Below are 21,827 nucleotides of genomic sequence, written 5' to 3' on the forward strand. Positions count from 1 at the left end.
GAGAGGAAGTGCCGCCTTCTCTCTCATTCTTGTGAGGCATCATTTGCCCCTTAGCCTGTTCGGATCAAACCGTAAAATGGCAAGAGCTCCTTGTCCTAGAGGGACCGTTTTAAGTCGGAAGGGGCTAGAGAGAACGTTTTCTTCCAGGTAGGCGGAGTCTCGTGCTCCAGACCCTGTTGTCTGGAGGGTTCTAAAAATGCCCACAGATGGTTGGGAGCGGTGACCCATGCCTCTAATCCCAGCATTTTGGGAGGCCGAGGCGGGAGAATTGCTTGAGCCCAGGAGTTTAAGACCAGCCTCGGCAACAAAGCAACATCCCATCTCTACAAAATAAAAATTAGCTGGGCATGGTGGTGTGCATCTGTGGTCCCAGCTACTGAAGAGACAGGCAGGCGGATCGCTCGAGCCAGGTAGGTCCATGATGGCACACAGCACTCCAGCCTGAGCAACAGAGCAAGGCCCTGTCTCAATAAATCAATAAATACATTGAGCGACTTTTGTTGGACCACAAGGAACTTTGTTTATGGATAGGTACAACTGTCTCCTAGGAAATTAAAGTCCAGCGGTGACACCCATCTAATGTCTGACATTAGCAGGGCTGGGATGAGTGTTCTTTTCAGGATCCACTGCTACCAAAAGAGGGAGCCTTGGCCAATGGCCAAAAATAAAGGAAGCAGCCATGAGTGGGTCAGTGGATCCATGGCCTCAAGATTCCCCAGGAGAGAACAGCAGTGCTGAACCTCCCGGTGAAGACCACTGAGGGAAGAGGAGGGAAAGAGGAATACAGATAAATTTATTAGTTAAATACTGATTTTACAGCCATTTCACCTTAAGACAATGTTAACAGGTTTGTGGGTTAGGGAGGGTATACGAGGGGGCCTTTGGAAGAAAACAATGTAAATGATGATTAAAACAGAATCTTGGTTCAAAGGTATTCTCTGCTATAGCCAGTAGGATTTTGGAGTGAGGGGGCTGGGCGTGTGGGGAGGTGTAGTAATGCCACAGTCAGCTACAGCTCTGCTGAGAAAGAGGAAGGAGTCTCCATGAGCTCCAGCGTCAGGGGCGGAAACAGCAATGTGCAGAGGAGAAGGCAGCGGATCCCGGAGCAGCTCAGAGTCGGAGGCTCCCTCCAGGCCCCCTGCCATGTCTTAGCAGTCATCTTCTTTCCGTGACTTGTGTCGTGTTGTGTTTGTTTGCTTTGAATTCGTGTTGCAGAATCTCTGGCTTTTCACCTCCTGGACAAAAGACTTCTGCCAAGGCGAGGCTGCAGGTCCGGAGGGACTCTGGCTGCCATCTGACCAAGGGCCAGGAGAAGCAGACAGCAGGTGGGTCAGCCTTTGGGACACTCCTGCCCCCCGAGCAGGACTCTGTCCACTTACACTCTCCCCGGAAGGATCTCGAGGCTCGGCTGAGCGTTTGCCAGACTGGCTTGAGCAGCAGAACGTTTTGTTCTCACTCAGAACCCCTCTGTGTGTGACGGGGCGAATGAAGGGCCTGCAGTGAACTCGAGGGGGGCCGTTTGGCTAAGCTCCCCAGCTCTGGTTTTGCCAGAGGAGGGACATGTACAAGCTGCAGGCAGAGCTGAATCACTCAGAGCAGGAAGAGGGACTTTTATTTTGAGAGATGTTGGAAGTGAAGGAGCAAAGGCCCGCAGCAGGGGAAGGTGCCTGGGGGAGAAGTTGCCAGCCGCAGTGGATGAGGCTGCGCTCTGTGGTGGGTGCAGTGCTCCTCTAGCTCCCCAGGAAGTGTTCGGTCACTTCTGTCACATCCCACAGTTGTGGAGTCAGATTTGGTATTGGGGAAGCAGGGCGGTGCCGTTTCTCAAGCGGATGGATGGGGCAGGGGCCTCTCTCCAGGGGACCGTCCATCCAGGTACATGGCAAACAGATGCCGTCATTCGGGCTGGAGCAGGGGTCCCAGGGCCCAGCCCTCCGCTTGTTCTCAGATACCCGGTGCTGGAAACACAATGCGAAACCTACCATCTAGGCCACAGCGGTGAACACAGGGGACAAGGACATCTTGGGAAAGAAGTCTCCAACTCACAGGGAGATGCAGTGTGCTCGTGCTGCAGGCTGGGCTCCCTCCAGTCCCACCACCGTATACAGGCATCCGAGAAAATCCAACACCCGCTTCCCCTGACCAGATCGTCAACTTCAAGTTTCTTCCCAGTTGTTGTTCTGGAGTCATTCCCAGGCAGAGGAGGCCGGCCCCTGGGAGCCCAGGGCCTCCTTCTTCACAGTCCTCCACGCCCCAGGTCCGTGCAGGAATTTGAGGAGGGAAGAGGGAAGATTACGCAGTGATTATGTCCCCGTGACTGTCAGCCAAGACCAGGCTGTTCCAAGAGTCCTGCTTGGAGCTGGTCTGTGGAGACTGGCTGACGGGAGACACATAGGCTTGTGGGGAGAGCTTCAGGGCCGAGAGGACCGGGTGGATGGAGGGCCCGTGGCCAGACATCGCACTGACCGAGAACGTCTGAAAAGCAGAAAGCACATGATGAGGCCCATGGAGGCACTCCTGAGGTAGGGGAGGGTGCCCTACTATGCAGATGTCGCCAGGATGGCTCCCGCCCTCAGGAAGGGACCAAGGAGCGCGCCTCTCTCTTTCTCCTGATCCCGGTGATCTGGGCACAAAGGGTCTGGGTGATGCATCAGCTGCTTCTGAGCACAGTATACAACCAGGGCGAGAACCCGGTGGGCCTGTGGATACTGTGGTTGCCCAGAAGGCTCTGATGGTTACAGGAGACACTTTCTACCATCCTATCACTACCACATCCACTTTCCAACAGAGAAGCCGTCCACCCGGCCCAGAAGGGGCTCCTGCTGCCCCTGGTTCTGTGGGATCAGGTTCTCCTAGGCAATAAGAAGCTCATTAAGACACGGCCTCTCTCAGTTAAGAGCAGAGGCAAGATTAACAGCAGGGGCTGGTCAGAGGAGACTGTGGTCAAGCTTGGTGCGTCCTGGTCCCAAGAGAGGGAACTGCAGAGGGGACGAGGAAGGGAAGCTGAGATGCCATCATCCTCCACAAGAGGGAACCTGGGTTGCCCTGGGTGTCCCCTGACACACGTGCAGACCTGGGCCTCATGAAAGTGGCATCCCGCCTGTGACCTCCCACCAGCCTGCCCTCCCTGCCCTCTGCAGGATGCAGGCCTTTCCCCATGCCAGCTTCCTCCTCCTTCCCCACCCTCTCCTGTTGAAGTCTCACCTCCTTGCACATAGGAGACAGACTGGCCTAGAGAACCCCTGCTCTGCCTCCCACAGCGGGACCACGCCTCCCCTCGCCCCAGCAGGCAGTCTCATTCAGGCTGTCTTTGTGTGTTGTTTTCCTCCCCTGCCACCCATGCTGTATGCCAGCCCCGGACTCCCCTCTCTTTGTTTCCAAAGATAGTGGCACAGAGGAGCTGTTAAAAAATTGTGAGTCATAATCATGCCCACACCACCATAGCTTGACAAGATGTCCTGAAATACAGCCGGATGCAGATGCCCCTAGCCTCGAGGGGCCCTGAGGGCACCACGCAGCTCAAAGGCTGGAGCTTCCTAGCCCAGAGGGTAGCTCACTGCTTGCACCTGTGAGGCCTGGCTGCAATCCCACCCAAGACTAGGCTGGCCCCTGGGACTCGGCAGTCGGCCTCCCCACAAACAGCCCTGGCGCCCCACCCGTGGCGTGTACCTGGGACACAGAGCTGCCGTGCCCGTAGTGAGATGACAGGCCGGGCTCTGTCTTGATAGGGCGCATCTCCTCGCTGCTGCTGGTGGTGGCGCTGCTGGAGTTGCTGGAAGCACCGCTGGCGGGAGGAAGGCTCTCACTGCCTGCAGGACCTGGAATGAAGCAGTCAGCACACCCAAATCAGCGGCAGGGACAGCCTGTGAGACAGCGGGGAAGGGTCTGTGCTAATGACTTATCTACATTTGTCAGGGAGAGCAGCGGGGCCCTTATCAGTGGAGAGTTACAGTTCTCACAAGGATGGCTGCTTCCCCCTAGCTCATCGCAAACCCTTGAGGCCACATGGGTTTCAGGATTCAAAACTTTTTAAAAAATTCTTCCTCATTCAACTTGAAGATTCAAATTTTTAAAAGTCCAAATACTGTGTATTATAGAATACCTCCCGCAGGGCCTGAGATAATACCCTATAATTAAATACATTAATATCCCCACAGCAAAACATGTGAATATCATACTGAATGGGGTAAACAGAGACCATCAACAGCCTTGTGTCTGTTCAAAATAGGTTTTGCTGCCAAATCTAGGTTCCTGGATTTGGAATTTTGGACCAGGGATGGTGCACCTGAGCCGAATGTCTTCTCTACCTGTGACTGCTACGTGAGAGGAAATAAGGTTACCCAGGGCACATAGGGTACTCGGCAGCAGTAGGGAAGCAGGAGGAGAGGTGGAAGACCACAGGTGTGAGACACTGAAAATTCCGGTAGGAAATATGCCTGCCAGAAGGGGCAAACCATGGTTGAATCTAGAAAAGCAGAACTTTGATCATGCCCTTGGTAGTGGAAAGGGCCAATGTATCTGACTCTGTCATGCCTTAGGTTAGAAGATACATTTTCCATCAGATCAGCCAATTGATTTTCTCTGTGACTGTAGCACTGACCAGTCCAATCTCTAACTGGGTAGCCGTACTGAGTGGGGAATGTTTTGGTAGGGAACATAAATGTGTTAAAGAACAGCCCTTGTTCTTTCATAAATTTATATATAATTTAATAAATACAAATAAATATAATTTAAATTTAATAAATATTTGATAAATTTATTTACTAAAAATAAATTTAAAAAGAACAGCCTCTGTTCTTTTTTATTTTTATTTTTTTTTAGAGACGGGGTCTTGCTCTGCTCTCTAGGTTGGAGTACAGTGGCACGATCACAGGTCACTGCAGCCTCCAACTTTTGAGCAGCCCTCATTCTTAATCCAGAAATTAAGAAGGCAGAGTGGTATATTGAAGAGAACATTGACCCGGAAGCATAAAAGCTTGGGTTTTAATTCTCTACCCATTAACAGCTGTATGACCCTCGTTAAATCATCGTCCTCTATGAGCCTCAGTTTGCTTGTTACTCAAATGGCGTCATAAACTGGTTCTCATGGAGTCTCACGTTCATGGAGATAATGTTTCTGAAGGGCTTTCTAAAGCACAAAGCACTGCATGATGTTCATTATCCACTGGCTTAGAGATCAATCTGTTAGGAACATGATTAATTGGACCCTGTCCTCCTGGATCCCCGTTAGCCCAAAGAAAATTGAAAGGAACTGAGCTTTTGGGTGGCTGCAGCACCAAAGATGAAGGGACCGAGTAAAGTTCCTCTTTCCTGCAGGCCCTCGACTGGTCCAGCCTGCCCACTGGGATCTTTGCAGTTGGCAATGATCAGACCCCAGCCTGAGTTGAGCCTGCTTCAAAAGCTCCCAATATGTTCCATGGCAATTGTGACTTTTTTGCTGGGCTCTTCATCCTGTCCTGAAAGGCCAGGGATGTACAATGCTGTCACCACACCCTGGCAGCCTGGGCTGGCCTGCCTAACCCAGAAGATACGATTCTTGTGCACTCTGAGGGCTTCTGACGTATTCACGTAATCACTCACAGATCTTTTCCTCACCTGCTGGTGTCTTAGATTTATTCAGGTTCTTGGGCTTCCGTTTTCTGGTTTGAATCCCCTCTTTCCGCATTGCAAGAGGCCTGGGGACCTGGAGGGTCACAAGTCAATATATATGGTTTTCCATTTCTACGTAATCTGCTACAGCCTGAAAGACACACAGCTGCTGCGAGAAGGCAACACCTAAGCAATCTCTCCACAAAGGCTGGGGCTCAGACGACGTGCACAGGCCCCTGGAATTCAGCAAGAAAGAAATCAATTCTGTTTTTGAAAAACTTATCGAGCACCTATGTGATATGATGGGGCCTTTACTAGAGCCTGGAGAATAGGGAACTAAAGACACACAGTTCCTACCCTCAGAAATTCATAGACAAGTAGAAATAACCAGACTCTGGTAGGTGATATAAAAAGACAGAGAAACACGAAACTGTCCTGGGGTGAGGAGTGGGAAGGAGGGGCACATGAGGATATCAAGGAAGGCTTCAGTGTGGAGGTGACAGCTGAGTGTGTAAAAGGTTTTGAGTAGACAGAGGCAGGCGTTTCAGGCAGCAGAGAGAATGTTCAAAAGCCTTTATCATCCACACAAGGACCCTGAAAACAAAAAGTGGGTGCTAGGCCAGGCGCAGTGGTTCATGCCTGTAATCCCAGCACTTTGGGTGGCCGAGGTGGGAGGATTACTTGAGTCCAGGAGTTCAAGACCATCCTTGGCAACATAGTGAGACCCCCATCTCTACAAAAAAGTTTTAAAATTAGCTGGGCATGGTGGTACATGCCTGTAGTCACAGCTACTTAGAAGGCTGAGAGAGGAGGATCACTTGAACCCAGGAAGTCGAGGCTGCAGCAAGCCATGATTGTGCCACTGCACTCCAGCCTGAACGACGGAGCAAGGCCCTGTCTCAAAAAGGGGCGAGAGTGCGGGGGTGCTATCAATAATTGTGCTGGGAAAATTGGCCTCAACAGCAACAGCCCCAGGGAGTTGAGATGTAACATCACTCTATTTATAGCAGCTCTGTACTGCATTGGGTCTGGCTGGAGCCACTGGTGCATCTATGAACGGTGGGGAGCAGTAAGAGACTATTCTAGAGACTGCCCTGTGACATTCTGAGATAAAATGTCCCTGGACAATACTTTGACCACAGTTCTGTTGGGAGGCAGGCCCCAGAGCCATTCACAGATGCCTAAGCCAGTCCTGGGGAGCAGGACTGCAGGGTGCCTTCCCCACATCTGGTTTCTCTTAGGCTGAGCCAAGTCTTTTAGCCCCTGTTCTATGCTATGCTTGTCTACCATGTGGGATCGCTAAAGGCCACACCTGCAAATATAGAAAGAAAAGCAATTACTGCTTCAGAGACATGAACATGGAACGGTTAAGCGAGAAATGCACCAGCATATGTGAACTTGAACTTGCCTCCTATTTAACTGTGGGTACATGGGGCAGCATTTGCACGCCCCCACCCCACCATCTGCCTATCTGTCTGTGACTCTATACCCAGACCCCTATTTTCCACCTTGTGGGAGGGTGTCCTCCCCCACCCCATCCCCCTAGCTATGCCTCAAATGTTCAGGCCCATTCTAGCCTCAGAAGAATCTTCCCCTCATGTTAATCTCCATTCACTTAGGTATGCTTTTTTTTTCAGTTACAGTAAAATAAAATACATGTAACTTAAGATTTACCATCTTAACCATTTTAAAGTATATTGTTCTGTAGTGTTAAGCACATTCACACTGTTCTGCAGCCCTCACCACCATCCCCAGAACTCTTCTCATCTTGCAAAACTCAAACTCCATACCCATTAAACATCACTCCTCATTCCCCCTTTCCTCAGCCCCTGACAGTCTCCATTCTACTTTCTGCCTCCATGGATTTGACACATGGTGTCAGGGGCCAGAATTCCCTCCCTTTTTAAGGCTGAATAATATCCTACGTGTATATATATCACACTTTGTTTATCTGTTCATTACCCCATGGACACTTGGGTTGTTTCCATCTTTCTGCATTTGTGAATCATGCTGCTGTAAACGGGAGTGTACAAATAGCTCTGAGACCCTGCCTTTAATTCTTTTGGGTATATATCCAGAAATGGTATGCTGGATCATGTGGTAATTTTATTTTTTTTATTTTCTGAGAATATAATCTTTTGAATACCTACATAATATTTCCCAATAAGTTTCTTGTACCATTCCCATATTGCCTTCCAAAGGTTTTTCCCCCTCCATTTTTGCTATTACAGTGATTAACAAACACCCTTATACATATTCTTTGCAGAAAGAAATGTTTTCTTATGAATGTTCATAACTTTAGCTATTTGTTTGTTCATTATAACAAGAAATCATGAAAAGATACACGAGATTAAGTTAGTAACAGCCCTCTCACTCCACTACCGTAAATCCTATCCCAATGAGGCAACTGAATTTAACAGCCTGTTATATATTCTTACATTTAAAAAAAATTCTCAAACACGTGTACAGATATATATCTATTGACGTGGTTTGGCTGTGTCCCCACCAAAATCTCATCTTGAATTGTAGCTCCCATAATTCCCACGTGTTGTGGGAGGGACCTGAGGGGAGATAATTGAGTCACAGGGTGGTTTCTCCCATACTGTTCTAACTGTAGTGAGGAAGTCTCATGAGAGCTAATGGTTTTATAAGGGGAAACTCCTTTTGCTTGGCTCTCATTCTCTCTTGCCTGCTGCCATGTAAGATGTGCCTTTCACCTTCCACCATGATTTTGAGGTCTCCCCAGCGATGCGGAACTATGAATCCACTAAACCACTTTTTTATTTTGAGTATGTCTTTATCAGCAGTGTGAAAACAGACTAATACACCTATACATGTATATTTGTGTGTATGTATTCACCCATCCACTGGTCTGTCCACTCATCCCATATGTATGTGTGTTTACTGCACCTTCAACACTTGTAGTATGTGGTCATGCTACATATATTTCTTTGCAATGTGCTTTTTCATTTTCTAGATCAAGATACATGGCTCTAGATTATTATTTTTAAATTTCTCCTCAATATTCCACATTTTGGGATATACCAGAATTTTTTCAACCATTCCTTTATGGGGTTTTAAAGTGGTTTCTAGTTTTTGCTACCACAAACAATGCAGCAATAAATGGTCCAAAGGTCATCATGTACTGGTTATTTTTTATAGGCTAGTTTCCCAACAGTAGACCTGCCAGGTATAAAGGTGTTTATGGTTTTAACCCTTAAAAATACCACTAAGTTAACAAATGCAGTTATTCAAATACAAATCAATAATACGTGAGAGTATCTAATTCCCCAAATCCATAGCAGCACACATTTTAATTTTTGCCAAATATATGGGCAAAATAGGGACTTTCATGGTCACTTTCAGGTACATTTCCCTGATTTTCAGTGAGATTCAGCATGTCTGCACATGTTTCATGGCTATCTGGACAGCTTCTGTGAGATGTCAGTTCATATCTTTTGCCCATTTGGGGGAAGTGGGGGAAAAATCAATTGTTCTTTTCTTATTAGGCTATAAGGGCTATCTGTTTCTGGTTTGGTTTTAATTTAAATTGTATTTGAACAATTAAGACTTGCAAATGTACCGTCTAAGGTACCAAGGGGGTACACAGCAAAAAGAGTGTCTTTCCAATCCCTTCTCCCCAGGACCCCAGTTTTTCTCCTGGAGGCACCCCATGTACATATATATGCATACATGTGACCATGTGACCAACCTCTACATATCCTACCAGAGGTGTTCTGTGTACATGGAAGCAACCATGTATAAATTATGTTCTTCCTCATATTTATAAAAATAGTGCCGTAGTAAGTAGTGTTCTGCACCTTGCCTTTTTGTTAACACTGTATAATGGAGCATGTTCCAATAAAAATGTAAAAAGCTTTGTAGAAGCTCCTTGTAATTCTGGAAATATTAACCCTTTTTCTGGTACTGTGTGTATTGGTCTTTACTTTCCCTAGGTATCATTTCCAGGCACTAATAGTAAATATTTACAAAATCAAATCTATCTAACTATTTTTATATGGCTAAAAAGTTTTAAAATCTTGTTTAAGAAGTTCTCCCATCCCCAAAGTTATATAAATACTTTCCCTTACATTTTCTTCCAGTGTTTTTATCGTCTGATTTTTTTTGGTAGTATTTTATTGTCTAATATTTTTATTTTTTGGAGACAGGGTCTCACACTTTGTAACTCAGGCTGGAGTGCAGTGGCACAATCAGAGCTCACTGCAGCCTCAAACTCCTAAGCTCAAGCCATCCTCCTACCTCAGCCTCCTGAGTAGCTGGGACTAGAGGCATGCACCACCATGCCCAGCTAGTTGTTTTTTGTTTTCAGTAGAGACAAAGTTTCCAGGTTGGTCTTGAACTCCTGAGCTCATGCAATCCTCCTGCCTCAGCCTCCCAAAGTGCTGGGATTACAGGCACGAGTCATGATGCCTGGCCTTACTTTTAGTTTATTTCAAAGATATTTTATATTTAATATCTTTAATTCACCTAAGTTTATTTTTGTTTAAGTAGGAGGTAGAGGTCATGCTTTCCTTTTGTTTTCCAAATGAACAGCCAATTTTGTCAACGCAACTATCCTTAAGCTTCTTATCCACTGAATCGAAATGTCACCTTTGTTGCATATCAAGCTGCTATATATAAATATGGCCTGCTCATCTGTAAAATGGAAAATTCACTTATGCAATGTAAAGGACGGAAGAGGCCAGCAAAGTTGTTGAAAGTCCCTTACAAATCTAAGTATCTTTGTTAAGAAGGGAAAATGAACGCTAGTCCAAAGGAAGAAGACAAGGGAGGACTGAGAGATGGGCATCAGAAGGCAAGGATGCCGCGTGGGCGTGGGCCCCACGTACCCCATGGAGCTTCATGTAGAGGCCACAGGCATTGCACACGGGCTCGCCCTCCGCGTTGCGGCGCCACAGCGTGGTGGTGGTGGTCTGGCAGTTGGCACAGGAGAGGCCCACTCGGCGGGAGGCAGACTGCAAGACAGGAAACAGACCCTTCATGTCCAAGTAGAAGGGGGCACTGCCTGCCACCTCGCGTGCGGCTGCGGAGTTGGGCCTCCCTAACGGGAGGCAGGGCTGGGCCCTAATGACCCTGCATGAGATCTCTGACCTGTGACAGCACCTAACTCTCCTGTCACCTGAGCCACTGCGAGGAGTAAATCAGAACAAGGTTTCTGCTGCACGAGGAGAGCGAACGTGGGCACTGGAGACCTGGTTTCCAGTCCTAACCATCATTCACCATCAGGCAAATAACCCAGTGAGCGCCGGACACTGCCGGAAGGAAAGCTTCTCCTGAGAGAAGCTGCAGGTGCCAGGCACAGACGGAGAGTGAGGAATCATGGTGTCCAAATGGTATCAAAGTCTGAATGGCCCTGGGACCTCAAGAAAGGGAGGCACCAGGGTTTATCCCCTCTGTTCTTCCCTCCTTAATATAGTGCAATCTGGTTGGTGTTGATCAGAATCAAATTATATTAGAAAGGAGCATGAAGCCAGGAGCCAAGCCCCAGGCCCAAACTCTTCCCCAGCCATGGGGCCCAACACAAGTTGCTTGCACTTCTGGGCTTTGGGATTTATCAACTGATCAACTGAGGTCAGGATAGAGACCAGCCTCTGAAGTGACCTTCCTTGCAGGGTTGGTGTGGATGGAGGAGACACTCCAGTCAACACCGGGGTGGGAACCAGGAAACCTGGATTCTGGTTCCAGAGTTCCACATGGGAGACTCAGTACCTCAGTGACTGTGGGCAAGGCCACTAGCTTCTCTGAGCGTCACTCTCCGTTTCTGTGTGCTGAAGAGGTTGAACTGGACAGCCTGGATCATGCTGGTGGCTCCAGCTGAGTCTAAAGTTGTGACAATTATGGTGGAGCTCTCACCCATCTAATCCCCTGATCCACACCCTCAAGTTCCAAAATTCAAAACCAGAGGATGTCCCACCAAGGCAAGAGCCCTGCAGCCAGGTGCCGAGAGGAGGCCGCGAGGCAGGTGCTTACCAGCCGGCGCTGAGGCTTGATGAGCGGCCGGTTGATGCCGTTCATCTTGTGGTAGAGGCCGCAGGCGTTGCACAGATAGTGACCCGTCCCATCTCGCCTCCAGAGTGGGGTGGACATAGCCCCACAGTTGACACACTCTCTGCCTTCTGAGAAGTCGTCAAACATATCTACTGAGTTGGGGAGAACAGACAAGAAAAGACAGAGGATTAATTCTTTGTTTATGCCCATCTCTTACCTCTGAGAATCTAGAGCGCGCAGAAATGGTGCCCTTTCCTTGGAAGGAGAAGACCACCTTGGGCTGCTCTTGCTCTTCCTCACTCTGACTTCAGCCCCTGCCCCCTAATCCCAGACACTGCGAGCTCCCCTGAGCATGAGAAGAGGAAAGGTTGCAGTGATCACCCGCGTCCTGGGCTGGGAGGCGGGACACCTGGATTTCAGTCCAGATATCACATTCAGAGCCTCCAGCCCTACGCCTCTTACCTCACACTGAGGTCCACGCAAACCTTCTTGCGCTCTCTTTTTCCTTTTCAAAGTTAGTAAGATTACTTTTCCCTTTGCATAAAGATATAAATATTTACCTTATGAAAATCAGTGCCAAAATATATAAGGAAAATTCAGATTGTCACTAATGTTTTCAGCATTTGGTTCTATTGTATCCTTTGTAAGACTGTATTTTTTTTTTTTTAATCAGAGACAGGGTCACTCTGTCATCCAGGCTGGAGTACAGTGGTACAATCATAACTCAGTCCAGCCTTGAACCCCTGGGTCAAGTGATCCTCCAGCCTCAGCCTCCCAAAGTGCTGAGACTACCTGCCTGAGCCACTGTGCCCAGCCCTTTGTGAGACTTTTCTTTTTTTGAGATGGAGTTTCACTCTTGTTGTCCAGGCTGGAGTGCAATGGCGCAATCACGGCTCACTGCAACCTCTGCCTTTCGGGTTCATGCGATTCTCCTGCCTCAGCCTCCCAAGTAGTTAGGATTACAGGCATGCACCACCACACATAGCTAATTTTGTGCTTTTAGTAGAGATGGGGTTTCACCATGTTGGTCAGGCTAGTCTCGAACTCCAGACCTCATGTGGTCTGCACGCCTTGGTCTCCCAAAGTACTGAGTACACCACACCCAACCTTGTGAAACTTTCATATGTTGATATGTATTTTTGCCAAGCTATATAATTCTGAGTCTGTGTGGGTCTTTTGCTTAATATCAAAACATTTTCCCAATGAGAAATTCTTTATAAACTCATTTTATAAAATTCTTTTTAAACTCATATCATTATTCCATCATATAAACGTGCCATCATTTAACTAGTATCATTCAACTATTAAATTTCATCCAGTTTTGGATTCTTGTTTTGTAAACACTGCTTGTTTTGTGCATGAATCTGTGCATTTCTAGTTATTCCTTAGGATACTCTCCGAGAAGTAAAATTTCTGAGTCAAAGGCACTAGATTTCTTTTAAGTTTTTGGAATTATCTAACTGTCCAGCAAAAAAAAAATGCTTCATTCATTCATTTTTTCTGTTTTAATATACCTGTATGGGCTGCTGTATCATGGTTTGACATTTTTCTTGCTTATTGGTATATAAAATAAAGGTGCATATTATAAGCCATGGCACTTAGAGCTGCTCACATGAGCGGAGACCCGACTACCACAAGGTCTGCCGCTCCCTTCACTCGCTCACTCCTTCCCGCCATCACCTTTATCGTCCACGTCTACAGAACGTTAAACTGACAGGTTCCACTTGTGTCCATTCTCCTCATCCTGATGAGACAGGCTGGGCCAGTTTTCTTACTCCCTGTAGTCTATATAAAGCCTGGCTCACAATCTCCAGAAGTCTCTCTGACTTCATGGTATCCTAATTTGCTGTCCCTAAACACATCTGCCTTGGTCTCCAGATTCTTCCTATGCCGCTGCCAGAGGCAAGGGCAGATTCTTCTCTAGTGAAGAGGGGAGCTTTTATTGAGTTGGGAGGACAGGTGGTGAAGAGCTCTCTTTCCAACAGGACCCAGCCCGGGAGGGGGTTAAGGTTGTACATTTTGCTAGTTCTGTGGCCCAGCTACTTGCTCTAAGGGAATGTGGGCCAGAGAAAAGCAGGTGGGGGGCCCTCCCCCGAACTCTGGGTACACAAACAGTCATTTGCACCTGCAAACAGGTAGCTGCATGTCCACACCGAGTAAACAGTGTGCAGATGTGAGGGGCTATTTGCTCAGGCCAGGGAACGGAGCACAGGCGTCACACTGAGGCTATTTTTACACCTGGGTCACTGACAGCCTCTACCAAGGTCGCCTGCCCTCAGAGCCATACATGAGATGTGGCCACTCCTGCCTATGACTTGCTCCCAGCTGGATCCCCACAATTAACACTACTGTTGCCACCTCTACAGTCGGTGCCTATGGCCCGTCAGCCTCATTTCTTTCATCCAGGCCTGCTCATGAGGGGATTCGAGAGGCCAGGAATTCACAGAAGGACATTAGACCAAGCCAACTCCACAGCAGGAGGTGGGCGCAGGCAATGTCGTCATTTTGTTGGGTGTCCACAATAAACACTAGGTGGCACTACCATCTCAAAATTGAACCAAGACACGCAGTCTGGCCTGAATGACACTTGGACATAGAGGCCTTGTAAGATCACCTTTCCAGTCCAAACCTAGCACAACTCTCTCATCCTGGTTTCCTTTTTTATTTTAGTTTTCTCTTTAGAGACGGGACTCACTCTGTCACCCAAGCTGGAGTGCAGTGGTGCAATCGTAGCTCACTGCAGCCACCAACTCCTGGCCTCAAGAGGTCCTCCTGCCTCAGCCTATTTTTCTTTTTCTTTTTTTTTTTTTTTTCTAGACAGGGTCTCACTCTGTTACCCAGGCTGGAGTGCAGTGGGCCCTGCAACCTCAAGCTTCCTTAGTACCTGGGACTACAGGCACACGCTACCATCCCCAGCTAATTTTTGTAGAGACAAGGTTTCACCATGTTGCCCAGGCTGGTCTCAAATTCTTAGGCTCAAGTGATCCTCTTGCCTTGACCTCCCAAAATGCTGGAATTACAGGCATGAGCCACTGCACCCAGCCCTATTTTTCTTTATTATGAAAAAATTTAAACATATTCAGAAGTGGACAGAATATGAAAGAAAACTCTGACTTAACCATCATCCAGTTTCCAATCATTTGTGGTCAATCTTGTTTTATAGATACCTCCATTCACTTTCCCCCATATTGTGCTACTGAAGAAAATCCCAGACTTCTATGATTTTATTCACAAATATCTCAGTATGTTGCTCTAACAGATAAAGAATCACACTCTTAAAAATAAGCAAACTGGCTTCTCTCCTACATTCTGGTTCATTTAAGTCAAAAACATCTCATAATGTGTTCCTCTTGTTCGGAGGGGAGATTCTCTTTTCTTCTCACAATTATTGTTTTATATGCAGGAATATCGGAGTGGTTTTTTTCTTCTTCCCACACTACACTGATGTAAAGAAAAACTTTTTTTGAGACAGGGTCTCACTCTGTCCCCCAGGCTGGAGTACAGTGCTGCGATCTTGGCTTACTGCAGCCTCAACCTCCTGGGCTCAAGCACTCCTCCCGCCTCAGCCTCCCAAGTATGTGGGACTACAGGTGCATGCCACCATGCCTTGCTAATTTTTTTTTTTTTTTTTGTATTTTTGGTAGAGACAGGCTCTCACTATGTTGTACAGACTGGTCTTGAACTCCTAAGCTCAAGCGATTCTCCCACCTCAGCCTCCCAAAGTGCTGGGATTATGGCATGAGCCACCATGCCCACCCCAGAACCGTGTCCCCCCCAGGACCCAGGAATCCCTGGAGCGTTCTCTCAGCTGCTGACTCACCTTTGGCTTCCTCGAGAACCCAACACATAGGTCTGCCTCGGAAGCTCCTGCAGGCTCACCTCAAAGTTGGGTTATGCATTCAAGCAACTATTTTACTGTCCAGGTAAAGTCACTGGAGGTTGCCAAATATGTATTTGTCACCAACAAATATTTACTGAGCATCTGCTATTTAATCACTCTGATAGATGTCACAGGAGCTAGGAGGGAACTCAGCTCTCAGAACGCTAATGATCTATTTGGACAACTTGGATTTGAATATCAATAATGAGTAATAATATTACTCGGTTCGTTTTTAGAACATACCCTCAGCAGAGTGGGGGACTCATGGCAGACCCAATTGTCTAGGGCAGAAAGTGTGGAATTCCCACCAGCATAAAAGTCCCATTGTGATAGAAGGGTCAGGGGTCACCAAAACAGCCAAAGTAAAGGCTATGCTTCCTAAAGACACCCAATAGACAACCTGCAACACCTCCAAATCTGCAGAAGTTTCCATATTTCTGACCACAGAATCTTGCCATCCAACCCAGTCAATGAAATGTTACACACATTTTTAAACAATTACTTTAAAAACAAGGTAATCATAGAGGAAAATGTTGACCCTATAATGTTAAATGACAAACACAGCACTAAGTCCCAAACTAGCACTCACATCTGGTATGAACCTCGGTAAGCACCACTTCTCATTCCTTCTTAGGAGAGGTACTGAGAGGCAAGAATGATTCTGAAGCCAGGGGGCACAGCTGGGGCCTCGGATGCAGCCCCTCCCACCCAGTGCTGGCATCCTGGGAACTGCTCCAGCCACTTGGAAGGCATCACCCACGTTTGGAGGAAAGACTTGTAATAATAGTTGTAAAGTACTTTGCAAATGAGAGGAAAAACTTACAACAATGGCTGTAAAGTGCTTTGCAAACATCAAATGAGATAACAATGATGGATTATTGTTAGGAGGCTGAAGCTGGAGGGGTCAGGAGGGAAGGGGAGCGACCAGGACAAACCTTGGCGCTGTTATTGGAGGAGGGGAGGACAGATAAAAGAGCTAGGAGATTGGGGAATCTGACCTTTCTTAAACCACTGGGGCTATGCTCAGAATTGTCTGTCGCTCTCAGCCGTCAGGTTTGAGACTGCAACCCGGGAACCAACTGACGGCAAGGCTGACCGTGTACACTTACTCAGTCTCCAAGTTGTTGCTCGTGGAAGTATGAATTAATGATTAGTTTAGCAATGAAAAGCACAAAATAAACTAGGTCCTAACTCCAAGGATGGGGATCTCACTCCTCACTTCCATCCATACCCTGCTAAAACAAAGTTTTTTTAAAGCGGAAACAAAGTCTGATAGTCTGATTTCTCAGACATCCAGTGCAATATGGATGTTCCTATGAATTAAGGCAAACTACTCCCACCCTAGTGCCTGAAAGAAGAATGTAGGCCAGGAGGTTGAAACATCCCACCCCTGACTTCCCTACAAAGAACTGACGCCACCAGAGGCAAAGACTGCGACCTCTCCTCTCCTCTGACCTGCTCCATCCATCTTGGGGAACCTACCCACCCCAACAAGGGGAAGCCAATCAGGGCCGGGAGAGGGAAGGCATGGGAGGAAGAAAGGGAGAGGAATCAGAGGCCAGGGTCATGGTTCCGCTCTCCACTCCCTCCCCTGGGCACTGCTGGCTGCTGGGGAGACAGCTCAGGCCACTGCTGCCGCCCCATCGGCGCCACAGAGCCTGGTCTGCTCTCCTGCAGATGCGCCCCTCAGACCTCCACCTGCTGGGGAGAGCTGGTGTTGAGCCCCAGCTTGCACTGGAAAGAGCCTCACCCTCACGCCTGGAGGCAGAGGTGATGGGTCTCAGCCCCTTCACTGCAATGTCTGAAGCTCAAACATTTGCCATGTGTCTGTATAGGCGCCCCTGTACGAGTGCTAGACATAACGAACATGGTGGAAAATCCCACGCTAACTCCTTGCCCAAAGTTGTTTTGGTCTAGCTGGGGATGCACAACTCAAAACTAATCGCTACCTTTGAGGTGACAAACTGCAGTGGGCCTAGGCCTCACACCGGCGCCCAGTCCACCACCTCCAGCTTCAGATCTTCAGCATAATGGACGTTCAGGGAGAGACCCATCAACAGTGGAAAGGGCCCGTGCTGGGGCAGCTGGGCAGTGCTACACAAGAAGGGCCACGGGGGCCAGGGAGATGCAACCCAGAAGGCTTCTTGGAAAAGGCCAGACCCCAGCCCAGACTGGGCAGGAGGGGAGGGACCTGCCCAGAGACCGTTCCCTGGGAACTAAAAGGGCTCCAGAGCAAAGTCTCAGCCCCACCCAAAGGTCCCTTGCTGAACCCCAGGCCCACGTCCCATTCAGAGTTCACTAGAGATGGAGCCTGGATTTCCCGACAGGCCCAGATCTGTCCCTGCGGCTGGCGCCTGGGTGTGCGGCACGAGGCCCAAACAAAGCCTGAGGTTTTCCTGGCAGCTCTTGAGCCCTGGGTCTTCTGGGCTTCGTCAGGCTCGGCAGATGCCTGTGACAGGAGGCTGTCACGGGGAGGCCCACACAGCTCCAGCGGGCTCCGGCGAGGGGATGAAATCACCTATTTTGGAAGCTCCCGCAGCTGCTGAACAGAGGAGGTTACCAGTTACCGCCCACCTTGCAGAGTCACCCCACGGAGTCCAAGGCCTCTGCTTCTGACCCTTGTAAAGGACAAGACCCCCGGACGCCGGCTGGCTGGAGTGACGGAATGTGACTCAGTTTTGTTTTGTTTTTTTTCCCTGAATCACAAACAGACAAGGACACTGTGAAAGGAAAAAAACAAAATCAAACAAAACCAAAAAAACAAAAACAAGAACGGAGGGAGGGGGGAATGTACAGAGAGACAGAGGAGGAAGAGGTTGAAGATCAAATGATAGAGGAAAATATACCTGCTTATATGCAAAGAGGTTTTACAGATGACAAAGAGAAAGATGAGCTTGAAGGCTGTAACATGCAACCACACCTGTCACTGGAGGAACTGTGGAAAGACTCCAGCTCCGACGCCTTGGGCCCCGGCGGCTCCTCCCTGGAGGTCTAAGAACTCCCAGCACCTCCGCACCTGCCTGGTCTGTGCTCATAGTCGGGTCAGTGTGGGAGGCTGGTCCAGGAGAGGGATGGCAATGGAGGAATGTTCATGTGCTTTAGAAAACAGATTCTGCCCAGGGCCACAGAGCTAATCAACAGCAGAGATGGGATCAAACCCAGGCTGGCCAGTCAGTCTCTTAACCGCAGGCCAGCATCCCACAAGCTCTACCCACAGATGTCTTGGCCATCCCTGACCCTTTCCCCAGCGGCAGTAGCTGGCAGCAGAGAGAAAATCAGTCTCGATTTGACCTGTAGGAGTCCAGAGCCCAAGCATGCTCTGTTTTCCCAGCGTGTCTGATCCCAGAAACTTCCCAGCATCTCTGTTTCAATGCTGCTCAGCTCACCCACTTGGGAAATGCTTCCTGGCCTTCATCATTGTCAAGATTAGATTTTGAGACCTTCGAGAACCCCTACACGTGGGTCTATAATTATGGCATAAAGATTTCCCCATAAAATGCAGGATCAGTTTTTGGCTCCAAGAGAAATGTAGGATGCTTCTGAATTCAAATTTGAGCCTCTGCAATGACAATGCCATAGAGCTAAGTCTGTGAACTTGTGGACTGTTGCATTACTCTCACAGGACTTTTTTTTTTTTTTGGCAATGGGGTCTTGCTCTGTCACCCAGGCTGGAGTCCAGTAGCTCAGTCACAGCTAATTGCAGCCTCAACTTCCTGGCCTCAAGCGATCCTCCTGCCTGAACCTCCTGAATAGCTGGGACTACAGGTACACACCACCACGCTCAGCTAGTTTTTGTAGCATTTTGTAGACATGGGGTCTCACTATGTTGCCCAGGCTGATCTTGAACTCCTGAGTTCAAGCAATCCTCCCGCCTCAGCCTCCCAAAGTATTGGTAGTACAGGCATGAGCCACCACTTCTGGCCACAAGCACTTTCTTGAAACAAATGAAACAAAAGTATTGTGGTGAATATGACTTCATTTGCTGCATCTCGACACTAAATATGCAGACTCCCAGAAAATGGTCACCATGGCCCCTTCCCACCAGAGAACCGCAGGCTGGGACACTATCTTAAAAACAGGCAAAGGGCCAGTTATGGTGGCTCATGCCTGTAATCCCAGCACTTTGGGAGGCCGAAGCCGGTGGAACACTTGAGGTCAAGAGTTCAAGGCCAGCCTGGCCAACATGGTGAAAGCCTGTCTCTACCAAAAATATAAAAAATAGGTGGGCATGTTGGTGCATCCCTGTAATTCCAGCTACTCGGGAGGCTGAGGCAAGAGAATTGCTCGAACCCAGGAGGCAGAGGTTGCAGTGAGCCGTGATCATGCCACTGTACTACAGTCTGGGAGACACAGTGAGACCCTGTCTCCAACAAAATGGAAAAGGAACAAAGAAAAGAAGAGGACACTGAAAAACTGCAGTGAGCTCTACATTTCTATTTGAAAACTCTCCCCAGTGCCGGCATTTTGCCCCTATACCAATACATTTTTTTACAAAGACTGTCTTGCCAGCTGTCACCTTCAGGTGAAAGAGCTGTGGAGTTTTCCTGGGGGCCTCCGTGTGGGAAGCTACCATCAGTCCCAGAGTGGAGGGGCCTGGGCCTCCCAGCTGCTGTGTCTGCAGAGACCCTGCCTGGCAGTCCCCACCCCGAAACCTGGGACAATGTTCTCCTCTTTGTGCTGTCCCCCTCCCCGGGTTAATCTGGGAGCCCTGTGACTCACCATACAAAATGGGACACTTCTGAGGCGAGGGGGCATATTACTAATTATTCTTAAAGCACAGTCTTAACACCAGGGTGTGTGGCAACCCTCTGCAGACCTCACTGTCAGACCTGCATCTGTGACATGCTGATCTCTCCTCTCTGTGTCTCCCTAGTGTCCCAGCTGACAGGTAATACGGCTTACTTGCCCCCTCCCAGACAAGCCAGGAAAGAGGCCAGGACACCGCATTGGGCGCTGGGTCCTGCAGCTCCTGGGACTTCCGGCTTCAAGCTCAGATACAGCCAGGGTAGCTCTGGCTGGGGATCAGCACTTGAAAATATTTACTCCTTCCTGGCCTCTGGGGACTGCATGCAAAGGGCGCCCCCGCCGCCGCTTCCCTGTCCACTGCCTTGTTGAGTTGGCTCGCTCTGCACATCCCCAGTCCTTCTGTGGGAGAGGCTGTGAGGGTCCAGGAGCAAGGGGCAGTCGGCGCAGTGGTACAGTCTTAAAACCTGCAAGCTGGGTCTGGGCTATTCCGTGAACATTCAGAAGAGGAAACCAAGGTGCAGAGCAGACCGGTCAAGTGCCTCATCTGAGCTCCCAGTCCTCGCCTTCCACAGCACCACACTGCTCTCCGCTGGACCCCGCCACCTGTAGCACCCTGCACACAGCAGAAGCTCCAGACACAACAGAAACTCCGCAACACGACAGAAGCTCCGCGCACGACAAAAGCTCTGCACATAACAGAAGCTCTGCACACAGAGCCATCGAGTTTCAACAAACCCAGTGCCTAGAGAGTCCCATGAGGCGGCCGAAATGACGATGGGACAGGGCTGGGCTTCCGGCCGCCTGGGCTGCCTGGCCACTGAGATGCCACGTTCCTGGACACACACTATAATTCAGCTGTGAGAATTATCTGTGCAGGGCCAGAAGTTTCCGTGTGTGTGTGTACATGTATGTATATATGTGTGTATGTAAAATCATATATAATGGATGTATATGGAAAATTACACCGCGTTGCACTAAAAGCCAGCCCACTCTTGCTAGCAATAAAACTGCTCTAATTAATTCACTGGAATAAACTGTTTTTAAAGGGAAAATGTCTATTTTTCAGATGTTCCTGCCAAATACTGGAAACAACCAAGATGCCCAATGGTAGAAGAATGAATACGAAAACAAAGTTTCAGTAAAGCCATACGGGCATTGGAGTTGGTTTATTAAATGACAACTGGATAGACTATGTTCTTCAGATTTTCTCTTCCTGTAACATGGTTTAAATTAGTTAAATATGCAGTTAATTAAACAAGCATCTCTGCCTAGGCACTGCAGGATCGGAGATGTTTATTTTCTTCAATTTCCTGGGATCCTCCTAGTCTGAAAGAAAAAATACAAAGTACTTTTTCCACTTTGGGCCCAGCTGCCTTCCCACCACAGTGGCAGCCCCATCTGGGCTCAGGCATCGCTATGGCACCAACTATTCCTCCCACCCTACAGAAAGAAAGGGAGAACCCCTCCCTTCGGGGTGCAGTCCCAGCCAGGGTAGAATGTACATGAAGAGCTTGCCAGTCACACTGTGGACAAAGGCTGGCACTGGTCCTGGTTCCTCCAAGTCACTGTGTTGTGATGATGCCCCTCTCCAGGCTCCTCCCAGCTT

At 48.6% G+C, this 21,827-nt stretch overlaps 1 protein-coding gene across 2 annotated transcripts in view; it reads right to left on the reverse strand.

Moving 5' to 3' along the window:
* Window positions 1-779: 779 nt before the first annotated feature.
* Window positions 780-21,827, reverse strand: part of GATA4 (GATA binding protein 4) — a 52,854-nt gene continuing 31,806 nt past the window's right edge. Inside the window, exons 2-6 of one of the 2 annotated variants that reach the window (XM_007961645.3) lie at window positions 11,578-11,744; window positions 10,437-10,562; window positions 5,593-5,680; window positions 3,667-3,815; window positions 780-2,472 (exon numbers count right to left, since the gene is read on the reverse strand). In XM_007961645.3, coding sequence (XP_007959836.1) covers window positions 2,290-2,472; window positions 3,667-3,815; window positions 5,593-5,680; window positions 10,437-10,562; window positions 11,578-11,744 — 713 coding nt within the window. In that variant the 3' untranslated portion in view covers window positions 780-2,289. Of the gene's footprint in view, window positions 2,473-3,666; window positions 3,816-5,592; window positions 5,681-10,436; window positions 10,563-11,577; window positions 11,748-21,827 lie in introns of both variants that reach the window. The other variant, XM_007961643.3, reaches the window with a different exon arrangement.

Source organism: Chlorocebus sabaeus, chromosome 8, assembly GCF_047675955.1.
Source record: "Chlorocebus sabaeus isolate Y175 chromosome 8, mChlSab1.0.hap1, whole genome shotgun sequence".
Classification (NCBI taxonomy): domain Eukaryota; kingdom Metazoa; phylum Chordata; class Mammalia; order Primates; family Cercopithecidae; genus Chlorocebus; species Chlorocebus sabaeus.